The sequence below is a fragment of the Lycium ferocissimum genome, chromosome 6, assembly GCF_029784015.1.
Source record: "Lycium ferocissimum isolate CSIRO_LF1 chromosome 6, AGI_CSIRO_Lferr_CH_V1, whole genome shotgun sequence".
In the NCBI taxonomy this organism is placed as follows: domain Eukaryota; kingdom Viridiplantae; phylum Streptophyta; class Magnoliopsida; order Solanales; family Solanaceae; genus Lycium; species Lycium ferocissimum.
Genome location: NC_081347.1, coordinates 58,392,156 through 58,405,117, shown reverse-complemented (window position 1 = coordinate 58,405,117; position 12,962 = coordinate 58,392,156). Strand labels below are relative to the sequence as shown.

At 32.2% G+C, this 12,962-nt stretch overlaps 1 protein-coding gene across 1 annotated transcript; it reads left to right on the top strand.

Annotated features, from left to right (window-relative positions):
* The first annotated feature begins 895 nt into the window (after positions 1-895).
* Positions 896-11,106, top strand: LOC132059892 (putative late blight resistance protein homolog R1A-3). The gene is made up of 4 exons (XM_059452738.1): positions 896-1,228; positions 1,708-1,941; positions 8,110-10,332; positions 10,724-11,106. Exons 1-3 carry the CDS (start codon positions 1,019-1,021, stop codon positions 10,321-10,323), a joined length of 2,658 nt encoding a protein of 885 aa, XP_059308721.1. The 5' UTR covers positions 896-1,018; the 3' UTR covers positions 10,324-10,332; positions 10,724-11,106.
* The last annotated feature ends 1,856 nt before the right edge of the window (positions 11,107-12,962 follow it).

The following is a 12,962-nucleotide window of genomic DNA, read 5'->3' as shown; positions in this document are numbered from 1 at the left end:
AAATTATAATTTTTGGTGAAATATAATGTAAAAAAGTGAAATTTTTTTGAAAAATAAGTTTTTCTTGTTTTTAGTATTCCAGAATACAACTCCGGAAAAAAGTGAATAATTTTTATGGCCAAACGCTAAAAGTAAAAAAAGTAAAAAAAATTTCTGGAAAAAAATAAATAATTTTTATGGCCAAACGCCCACTTAGTTTTATGTCATTTTTATAAGATAATTTCATTTTTACACATACCGAAAAAAAACACATACTCGCTCCGTTTCAAAAAATTGTCTTTTAGTTTGACTAAGCATGAAATTTAAGAAAATAACTTTTAAAATATGTGATCCAAAACAAGTCTTGAATATTTATGTAATTGTAAATCATCTCATAAAGTTAAATTATTTCTAAATATAGAAATGCGTTAATCTTTTTGAAACAAACTAATAAAAAAAGTAATACAATTTTTTGGGACGGAGGGAGTAAGAGATTTGAAAAAGCCATTTTTTTAAATTGTAAGAGGGCAAGAGATATCATTTTCCCTGTGATTTTTATATATTGCAGCGGTAAAATGAACATTTCATCACTACTAGCTGGAAAAAAATAGTAGTATCTCCTTTAGGGCTCGTTTGATATGATGGATAAATAAAAATAATCCTGAGATAAAAATTTAGTGCCGCCTTATCCCACGTTTGGTTGAAATAAAAATTCGGGATAACTAATTCCGGAATTAACTATCCCGAGATTATAGTATTTTTTTATTCCACATTGAGGGTGGAACAATAATCCCTAAATAACTAATCACAAAATTAATTATCCCAAAATAACTTATTTTCTAACCCTTAAAGATAAGAATATCGGAAAGACTTATTAAACAATTCGGTCAATTTAAAAAAACGAAGTCCTTTCCGCATATTACGTTCTTTATATTCTGCCACTGTGAAGTGAACATCTCACACTATCAGCTTAAACAAAACTATCATCTTTAAAAAAAAAAAAAAAAATCCTGTCGCATTTGTTAACCAAAAAAGAGAGATGGCAGACGCAGTGGTGAACTTTCTGGTGGAGAACTTGTTGCAGTTATTAAGTGAAAATATTGAGCTGGTTAAAGGCGTAGACGACGATTTCAAAAATTTGCTGGAAGAAGTTCAACGCCTAAAAGCCTTCTTAGACGATGCTGCGAAATTCCACAGAGACAGTGACAGCAAACAATGGGATCAGTTGGTGAAGGAAATTCAAAAAACGGTACATAAAGATGAGGATGCCATTGATAAGTTTAATGTTGTTGTGGATGACATTTGGCCCTTGAAAAATTACTTGCTGTATAACTCTTTTTAAAAAAATTAACTTCTGCCGTACTTAAATTAACTTTTTTTTAAAAAAATAAAAAATTACTTGCTGTATAATTGTTTCCCGTAATTTCTTGTCCTTCAATTTCTGTTATTATTTATTGTCTCTTGTTCTTCGCTTAACATATGGTTTTGTGGTAGTTAATGTTCTTTTTTCTTATTTAACCTACTTAGTTATTGCTTAATTCTGAGTTGAGGGTCTATGGGAACCCACTTGTTCAATTACAATGAGTATGTTATTGTTGTTTTTGCTTTATAATTGGCCGCCTACCTGTCCTGACCTGCTCATGCTATTACTTTTTTTTTTTTTTTTTGGGAGAGTAGTAGAGAATTGTATATTATAGAATTCTTGAATAAATTATTTACCTTGATCAGGTACATAAAACTGAGGATGTCATTGATAAATTCCTGGTTCAATCGAAGCTGCACAGACAAAAGAATAGAGTGGGAAGAATCTTCGATGTGGGGCATCTAAATACAGTCAGGGAGCTTGCAAAGGAGATCAAAGGCATCCATGAGAAGGTGAAGCAACTTCGCGAAAACAATAAAGATGCTTTCCAGCCTAAACCTGTTCATGAGCTCCCTAAAAAAGGTGCCGGACCCGAGCAGGTTTGCCTCAAATACACAAACTTTACTGTTTCGAGAGTGTAAACAATTTTTTCTTTGATTATAACTTTTTTGTTTATTTTATAGAGTTAATACCTAAAACAAAACCCTAACTATCCACATATTTCTAGTTTAATACTTGAACTATGGAGGGTCGTTGTGTTGTTGCTGCGACTATAACATTTTCTATTCACATATCACTGCTGTGCCAAATTGGATGGAGAGTGACTGCACATGTTTTTGAAGTGTATGAATTAGAAAATAGGCCAAATAGAAGATCATCATGTGCACTTTTATATTTGTTTTTTAAAATTGTATTATTCTTACTTTTTTGTTCGCTAGTTTATCTCATTGTGATTCTTTCTTCTTTCTTTCCAAGCCCGAAAACTTTTTTCTTTCTTTCCAAAAAGACTAGGCAAATCATTGTACCCACAAATCTCATCTATTTGCACCGGTAACCGCATGTATCAGTTATCACAAACAAGCAAGAGTTAGACTATTGCACTAGGAACATATAATAATACTAGTTATAACAGTGCCTAAACACAGATGAAATGTTGAAATTTCTCGATATATTTTTTAAAAAAATAATCAATTTTGGATTGTTAATATAAAATAAACTTTATTATTATCATAAAATAGAAATATAATAGGGAGAACACTCAGTTCCCATCGATAATGAAAATCAATCCTTTAATAACGTCCCCTGAAGTCCCTGACTATGCATTAGTCACTCTTGAACACTGCCTCATAAGTTTGCTCTTCCAAATGTACCAAAAAAATAGCTTAAGACACAACATTCTAAAGCAAACCCATTATTTGTAATATACTCCGGCAGTAGTAAGATGTCATGTCAAAATTAATTAACTGGGTCCCTCAGCAGGGCAATGAAGATGGGACCTTAGAGGGCTAAAATGTCTTTATAGTAAAAGAAAAACAAAACAGCAATAATAGCATGTAATATGGACCAATGAGAAAAGTAAATTCAGCTGAAATGACAAAAATAAGCCATGATGAAACACACGTCAACGAAGAGCTGTGTGCTCTAGAGCCTGTTTGGATTGGCTTATAAGTTCTTTATGTTTGTTTTGCTTTTTTTAGTGTTTAATTTTGGCCACAAATTAAAGCCCATTTTGTCTTAAAATAAGTCAAAAAATTAATTGAACCCGTTTGACTTATTTTTATCTAAAAAAAACTTATAAGTGAAAGCGAACTTATAAGCCAAAAAAAATAAGTTAGACTACCCCAACTTATTTTTTTTTGGCTTATAAGCTGTTTTCAGCTTAGCTTATAAGCTACTTTTTTTTAAGCCCATCCAAACAGGCTCCTAGCCTCTTATATTATTACTATATGATGAAAGTCCGTGCTAGCACGGGCCAACACAAAGAATAGTAACACACTTTTTTTTTAATCTGTCTAAAAAAGAATGATATATTTGTATGTTTAGAAATCATTTAACTTGAAATTTCCCCTTTTACCTTTAATGAAATGATTTAAATTCACACAAATATCTATGACTTGTTTTAGACCACAAGTTTCAAAGATCTTTCCTTTCTTTTTCAAACTTCATGCCTAGTCAAACTATGTCACATAAATTAGGACAGAGAGAGTACCTTTTAGTAATATAATTATAGAATTTTTATTATAGAAAGTATTATAATTCAATTAATTGAAAATATTAATAAATTATTTTACTTAGTCCACTTTTCCCATAAATGACTTTCCTGGTTTGGTTCTCCAATTGAAATATTTGAAATACACTTTTTCCTACCGAGTTTCATGTCATCATCTCTTTCTACTCAACAACACTGAAAAGCGATTTTATGTGTTAGCATCTGTTGTAGTCTTAAATTTTTAAGTATAGACCAACTTCATCATTTTAAGAAAATATGTGTATAATTTTCTTAACCGTTTATATTTTGTCTTCTTGATGTTATTCCTTATTATTTGTGTGAGACGTATGTGTCTAAAATTAGTGCATTTTTATCCTTACCCAAAGGTATAAGTTTTAATTTAAATCGTTATTTCTTTTTTCCTGAATTTCTCTTCTTTAAATTTTCGTTAAGCGTATCTTTACCATTTTCTGAACTTACTATTATTATTTAAATATCCTATTTTTTTTTTGTTTTTTGTTTTTGCAATTGTCTTCTACTTCTTCACAAAGACCCCCCCCCCCCCCCCCCCCCCCTTTTTTTCCAATTGTCTCCTAATTCTTTACGAGGACTCCACCATAATTTTTTTTTTTTAATTATATTAGAAGAGTGGATTTGATTTTTTTATTATTTTATTTTAACTATATTAGAAGAGTGGGTGGTTGACGACCAAACCCACTCTTCTAAAATATGTGTGTATGTTTCTTGACCGTTTATATTTCGTCTTCTTGATGTTATTCCTCATTATTTATGTGAGACGTATGTGTCTAAAATTAGTGCATTTTTATCCTTACCCAAAGGTATAAGTTTTAATTTAAATCGTTATTTCTTTTTTCCTAAATTTCTCTTCTTTAAATTTTCTCTAAGCGTACCTTTACCATTTTTTGAACTTATTATCATTATTTAAATGTCCTTTTTTTTTTTTTTTCAATTGTCTCCTACTTCTTCATATGGACCCCCCCCCTTTTTTTTTCCAATTGTCTCCTAATTCTTTACATGGACTCCACCTTAATTTATTTTTTAATTATTTTTAATTATATTAGAAGAGTGAATTTGATTATTTTACTATTTTATTATTTTATTTTAACTATATTAGAAGAGTGGGTGGTTGACGACCAAACACACTCTTCTAATATAGTAGAAACCAGATGATGGAAGCAATACAAAAAATAGTACCACACTTTTCATTTTAGTATGTCTAAAAAAGAATGATATATTTTTATGTTTAGAAATCATTTAATTTGAAACTTCTCCTTTTACCTTTAATGAAATGATTTAAATCCACACAAATATCTATGACTTATTTTAGATTATAAGTTTCAAAGATCTTTCCTTTCTTTTTTAAACTTCGTGCCAAGTTAAAGTGTGTTACATAAATTAGGACAGAGAGAGTACCTTTTAGTAATATAATTATGAAATTTTTATTATAGAAAGTATTATAATTTAATTAATTAAAAATATCAATAAATTATTTTACTTAGTTCGCTTCTCCCATATATGACTTTCCTAGTTTGGTTCTCCAATTGAAAGATTTGAAATACACCTTCTCCTATAGAGTTTCATGTCATCATCTCTTTCTACTCAATAACACTGAAAAGCGCTTTCATGTGTTAGCATCTGTTGTAGTGTTAAATTTTTAAGTATAGACCAACTTCATCATTTTAAGAAAATATGTGTATACGTTGTTTGACTGTTTATATTTCTTCTTCTTGATGTTATTTCTCATTATTTGTGTGAGACGTATGTGTCTAAAATTAATACATTTTTATCCTTACCCAAAGGTATAAGTTTTAAATCTTTTGGTTTTATGACTTCTTTAGCGATTTTTGTGTTCAATTTAAATCGTTATTTCTTTTTTCCCGAATTTCTCTTCTTTAAATTTTCTCTAGGCGTACCTTTACCATTTTTTGAACTTATTATCATTATTTAAATACCTTTTTTTTTTGCAATTGTCTCCTACTTCTTTGCGTGGATCCCACCTTAATTTTTTTAAATATATTTTAACTATATTAGAAGAGTGGGTGGTTGACGACCAAACCCACTCTTCTAATATAGTAGAAATAAATAGTAATAAAATAATAGTAATAATAATAAAGATAAAGAAAGAGAGAGTATATTATATAGAAAGAGACAAGTTTACTTTTTTATTTAATATTTTAACCCCCTTCTCCACCTTAATATTTTTTTAATATATTTTAACTATATTAGAAGAGTGGGTGGTTGACGATGAAACCCACTCTTCTAATATAATAGAAATAGAAATAGAAATAAATAGTAATAAAATAATAATAATAATAATAATAAAGAGAGAGAGAGTATATTATATAGAAAGAGACAAGTTTACTTTTTTATTTAATATTTTAACCCCCTTCTTTTTAGGTCTTACTGTTGCATACATTTGATTCATGCGATTTAAATTCTGTAACAATCTTGGACCTAACTCACACTCCAAAAGCTAGCTATTTAGGTGGGAGAGTTTAAGGCTATTTAAACTCACATAAGCACATTATGCCTATCGATGTGGGACATAACAAATTCGTGAAATTATATCTTTACTGTACATAATGATAATGAAATAAAATTTAAAATAAAAACTGTAAAATATAAAACAAATGAGAAGACTCTCTACTATGTTAACATTGGTCTTTCTTTTTCATTTTTAACAACTTATTTTTACATTTTATGTCTTATAAAATAATTTCTGCTCATTTTCCTTTTAGTTTAGAAAGATGCGTATTTGATATAAAACGCGAGCACTAACGCAATTATAAAAACACGACTTAGAGAAATGTTGATTAAAAAATTATACCCTGTAAAATTAGAAATGAATTTTACACCGGATTGAATTGTTATTTAAGAATCTTTCTATAATATTCAGAACTTTGAAATTAACATTTTTTTTTTTAATTAAGTCCTTCTCATTTGAACTATATATGAAGTCCTAGTATTTAGTACTTTAAAATTAATTAAGACGTATGTATATAAATTATTTCCTTATTTAAATAAAATGCCGCACAATTATTTAAACAAAATGCCGCATAACAACAATTCCTCCTAAATTACTATGTACAGAGGCAGATCTACAATTTGAAGTTTATGGGTTCTTACAACAAACAAGCTCAAATTAATATAACATAATAGTTGGGTTTGCAATCAAATATTTATAAATATTTAGTGAATTTTTTACTATATATTTATAATACATGAAAAAATTATTGGGTTCTCATGAACCTGTAAGTCGTATTGTACATCCGCCACTAATTATGTATATAGTACATTTCAATATTATTTTGAATACCTTTACTACTTAAATAAGATTTAAATTCTCTTCGTCAATAGTTTGTATAATATTTGAAAACTACACTCAACAATTTTCATAAGATATTTCCAAAAGATATGTTCTTCTTAAGGGGGCTAAATTTGTTATTTTGAAATGATTGAATACCTAAAGATCCCCTAAACTTGACGCGTTTTATTCAGGTCCCTTTAAACTATATTTGGTCCTAATTACCCCTATGTATCTGACTTTTTTATAACAGATACCCCTTCAAATAATAACTTGTGCTAATTACCCCCCTCCCCCCCCCCCCCCCCCCCAAACCACCACACGCATATTTGGTTTTTTTACCCCCTCAAAAGAAACATGGTTAAAGAAGAAAAAATTGATAGTTGTATTTTAATGGAGGAATAGAGAAAATATATTGAAGGAGATAAGAAATAGCCGTTGGAATGGCTAAACATAAAAGAAATTGGTATTTTAGATTCTTCTTTTGCACATTAGATCAATATGATGTGGCTGTTATTTTCCACTCTCACGTGCCAAACGTCATCTGGAATCACTTTTATTATATAAAAGCCAAGTACAAGGGGCTAATTAGGACCAGCTATTGTTTGGGGGGTAATTATAGATAAAACAAGTACCAGAGGTAATTAGTACCATACATAGCTTAAGGGGATAATTCAATAGCTCCGGGCTCCCTCACTGCATTTCAAGGCAAGCTCCTATTAGATCCTACGGAATATTCCTGCTGATATGAGCAACTTGAGTGTGAACACTGTATCGCTATGCCCCTCGCTTAACCCCGCTCTTTGGTTTAGAATGGATCCGGACTCGACTAAGCTTGAAGATCTATTACGGACTGGAGCGAAAATACCATAAAATAATCTAAATAAAAACATACCAAGTCTAGGGTTTCTTTAGGTATTTTGCCTTTTGAAATATATGTTGTGCATCAATAACAGAGCAATATTATGGAGATGCATACTGTAATCTACTCTAGCAGTATTATTAGTTGTAATATAATTGAAAACACATACATTTTGTTAGAGTTAGTAAAATAATTAAAAAATTTAGAGCTCAAATGAAAAAAAGTGTTGCAGCACATAGACGAACGTAATTAAGTTGGTAGACTGCGAATGAGATATATATGACAAAAGAACTTAGATATTTGATTATTTTTTCTGTCACTCATGTAGCTACTCTGTTTTCTGATGCTATCCTTTTGATTATCTTAAAAAGGGTCCTTCTTTGGAAGATGCTGAAGTGGTCGGGTTTGATGAGGAAGCGAACAAGGTGATCAAGCGACTTGTTGAAGGACCAGCGGGAAGTCTAGACATTGTCCCAGTGGTGGGTATGCCAGGGCTCGGGAAAACTACACTGGCAAGAAAAATCTACAATGATTCTCGACTTTCATATGAATTTTTCAGCGTCATTTGGGTTTTCGTGGGGCAAACTTATAATATAAAGGACATTTTCCTTAATATTATCAAATTCTTCACGAAACGCATTGATGAACATCAAGGTGAGGATGTGGACAAATTAGCTAAGATAATAAGTGGTTATATGAATAAAGGAGGTAGATGCCTCATTGTTTTAGACGATGTGTGGGCAGTAGAAGTCATTGATGATGTAAAGAAAGTTTTCCCAGAAAACAAAAAAGGCCACCGGATCATGATGACAACTCGCGAAGGCATTGTAGCTAAATATGCCAATAAAGATCCTCACAACCTGAAATTTTTGACTAAAGGAGAAAGTTTCGAGTTGTTGGTAAAGAGAGTTTTTGGCAAGGAAAGTTGTCCTGATGATTTAGAAGGACTTGGAACAAGGATTGCAGGAAAATGTAGTGGAGTACCACTTGCTGTAGTGGTGATTGCCGGAGCATTAAGAGGTCGCCCCAACAGAAATGATTGGCAAAGAGTTGAGAGAAATGTGGTGGAGCATCTGATAAATAAGGATGATCCTAAGAGCTGCTTGAAATTTGTGGGGATGAGTTACGATCGTTTGCCCCAAGAAATGCAGACGTGTTTCTTGTATTCTAGTGTCTTCCCTCGAGGCTTCGATATCCCTTCTTGGAAATTGATTCGCTTGTGGATAGCGGAGGGGCTAATAAAGCCCCAACAGGCGTACACTCTTGAGGAGATAGCTGAGTTTTATTTGAACGATCTTGTCAATAGAAACTTAGTGATATTGATGAAAAAGAGGTCTGATGGTCAAATAAAAACATGTCGTCTCCATGACATGTTGCACGAGTTTTGCAGAAAGGAGGCTGCTAACAAATGGCTTTTTCAAGAAATATGTACAACAGCTGATAATGCTATTCCTTCTATACAAGACTCAGATGCTTGTCGTCGATTGTGCATTCAACCCTCTATTCTGGATAAGTTTCTCTTAGAAAAACCTTTTGCAGAACATGTTAGATCTTTCTACTGTTTTTCCTCAGAACAAAAACAAATTGAATTGTCTCCTAACGACATCAAACTCATCCACAGAGCTTTTCCACTTCTCAGGGTCTTGGACGTTGAGTCCCTCACATTTCTTTTCTCCAAGGAATTTAACCAATTATATCATTTGAGGTATGTTGCCATCTCAGGTGACTTCAAGGCCCTTCCTCCGACCTTTGGGAAATTCTGGAATTTACAGACTCTTGTACTAAATACAAGTACCTCAGAGTCCACCATTGAGGTAAAAGCTGACATATGGAACTTGTTACAGTTAAGGCATCTCCATACCAACATACCTGCAAAATTACCAGCCCCTGCTACGACGACAGGTAGAACAACTTCCTGTCTACAAACTCTTTCTATGGTTGCACCAGAAAGTTGCAAGAAAGATGTGCTAGCAAAGGCTTGTCAGCTTAAAAAATTGAGCATTCGAGGGCATATGGCAGCTTTTCTTGATACACACAAGGGTGGAATTAGCAATCTTGAAGAGCTAAAGTGCCTAGAGCATTTGAAACTGTTGAATGATGTTCTTTACATGAATAAACCAGTTCACCTTCCTGCAGCATTCTTCAGACTTGTACGTACAGTGAAGAAGTTAACTTTGGCAAACACAAGGTTTTCTTGGAGTGATGCGAATAGATTGGCACAGTTGGAATCACTGGAGGTACTAAAGTTGAAAGAAAATGCATTCCTAGGTGAGTCTTGGGAGCCGGAGATAGGAGGTTTTAGCGCACTTCAGGTCCTCCGGCTTGAAAGGTCAGAATTAGAATCTTGGGTGGCATCGAATCGTAACTTCCCAATACTTAGGCACCTTATTCTTATCTCCTGTGATAAGCTCAAGGCTGTTCCACTTGAGCTGGCTGATATACCAAACTTTCAAGAGATGAGAATGGACAACACAAGCAAATCCGCAGTAAAATCAGCAAAAGAAATAGAAAGCAAGAAATCGAAAAGCATCAAATTCAAGCTCACCATATTCCCTCCTGAAAATGAATCCAAGGCCGCACAGTAAAATTGAAAGGTCAGTTGAATTCATTTTTATTGAAATGATTAAAATCTATTTATAGTCTTCACTAATTGTCCTGCTGGCATACATTATTCATGACGGTATCTGTGTCATATAGTAGAATGCCCTTTAAGACTCTATCTTCTGTAATTATTTGATTCTTCTGATATATATAGCAATCCATGGAATTCCAGAACTAACTAATTCTTCTCTTACATTATGAATTGCAGTATGCTCTTACGTAGACAAATGGCTCCACCATGATTTGGGATAGAAATTACCATTTGTTTATTTCTAACGTAATTGACTTTTTTGGTGCTATACTGTACGGATTCTTGTGAATGATTTATTAGTTTTCTTCTACTTGTTTCCGTTTCTCATTTACTAATTTTCCTTCTTTCTGCAGGAGAGAATTTGGACATTGAGCTTGATGGAAGCTGGGGGTCATGGACAAATAGCTGGAGTATTCGAAATGGTGTCACCGCATTTCATGTTTTCGCAGTCCAGTCATCTGATAAGATTGTTCCAATAAAGAAAACCTGTTTGGTCAAGCATTGTGATTTTGAAATAAGTCTAGGTCTGTTGAATTTTGAGTTCCCCTTCATGTGGAATGTTGATTTTCTCGGTTGTGAGGCTGTTTGCATCTTTCCTATTCTGTTATGGTTGTATTTGCTTTGTTTCATTCTTGCAAAAGTGGTGCTTTTATCCATCATTGTTTTTGTTGAAAGACACGCTATTCCCAACAAACGTGCTGTTGCAAGTCTTATTAACTTGGTATCTTAGCATTCAGATGAGTTCTAGTTAATTATTTTTGAATTGGAAAGTTTCTAGTTCAAATTATGAATCCATATTGTTCAAACACTACTGCATTATTAATTTCCATGTTCTGGTAAATATCCGTATAACCAACAATCTAAAATGCTCCTTTTGGAAGTTGGAAACAGAAATAAGAAGGATACATATACATACCCTCAAACTCGGCCTTAGCTGACAAGTATCTTTCTTCAACTTTAGGTGTGTATAAGTAGCATCTCAGCTTGTATGAAGTTGAACCTAAACACAAATGCGATACATGACATATAAATTTTGGAGGTGTCTAGATGATCATTTTGTAAGTTAGAATGTTCAACTGACAAAGTGGAAACAAAGAAATCGGAGTCTTACTTATACACACTCGGCTCGAAGTTGAAGGGTATCTTACCAAATTTGAGGCGGTTTATGTACTAGTTCAATATAACGTAAGATAATTGATTTGAACAAGAGATGAATCTTGACCTGCATCTTCGCGTACTCATGAGTACTAGTGATAGGAAAATCAATAAACTTTCTCAGGGTGCGATTATCATATTTTGCTTATTATAGTTGTTATGCTTTCTTTTTGTGTTTCAAGGAATTCATCCACAGCCTTTGGGAAAAAACTCAGTGCAATCTTGATCAGAAAAACCCCCACAATCAATTAGCCTTGAAGTGGTCGAGAAAATTATACTTTCATTAGCTTAAAAATATTAACAAAAATACTGTACTAAATTGTGATGAATCTCCTTTACTTGAGCAAGTAAATTTTAGATTTTTATTTTCCCAGAGCAAGCAAATATCATTCAGTTAACAATTTTATAACAATAACAAGAAAATCCAGAATAATAACCAAAAAATGAAAGTTAGAATAACTACCAAATACTAGAAAAGAAGAACAAAGAGCAGAAGAAAAATGTTTTGCTATAAGTATGGCTAGTTCGAATGAATCAGATAATTATCAGGATTTTCGAGAAAAGTAAATTAGTTTCTAGTCTAATTCAATGATTAGTTTCATGGGTAAAAGGGGTTAAAGAAAAATGGGAACGTGCATCTCTTTTGGAGACTGGAAAAAGGCCAATGGGGATGAATCGGACTTTAGATTAGAAATTTGAACCGTAAGAAAAAGTTTCTGTTGCATCTCTCTAAAAGTCCAACTATTAGAAGGCCACAGTAGATCCTTATCCTATACACTAGTGAAAAGGCCGGCGCTTCGCGCGGTTATAAAATATATTTCTCCTGTAATTATGAAAAATATATTTAAAAGGAATACTGTAGATAATTAGTAAATAAAGATATACACATTAATGTCCACATTTAGTTTAATACATTTATTTCTACCGAGAAAAGAAAACTTTACAATATAAATGTGAACTAACATCCTAATAAGCATAAAAATGATATACTGAAAAGAAAAGGACATAACACATGGCCGTTTGCCCCAGACCCTTTCCCTTAACCAACCTTAATTTTCTATAAATCAAAATATTATAATAATGAATCCATATCTAATGTTGGAAGTTCATATCATCATATAGAGTGATATAAAAACTTAATTTCAAACTTTTAAATAGTAATTCAATAGAACATTAACTTTTTTTCATTAACCTAGGGTTTGAATATATTGTTATTAGATAATTTTCACAAGCATTTTCAGAGTGAATAGTGTCTATTTGAAGGAAAAATTATAATTAATCACTTAATAAAAAATTGAAGACTTTCTTGACCTGCAAGAAGTTTGGACGACTCCTTGGCTGGTTCAACATTATCCGGTGATAATATCTCTTTATCTTTAATTGTCTCTAGGTCGTCCCCGAATTTCTTGAAATGATTGTCATTTTGGTGGTAATATT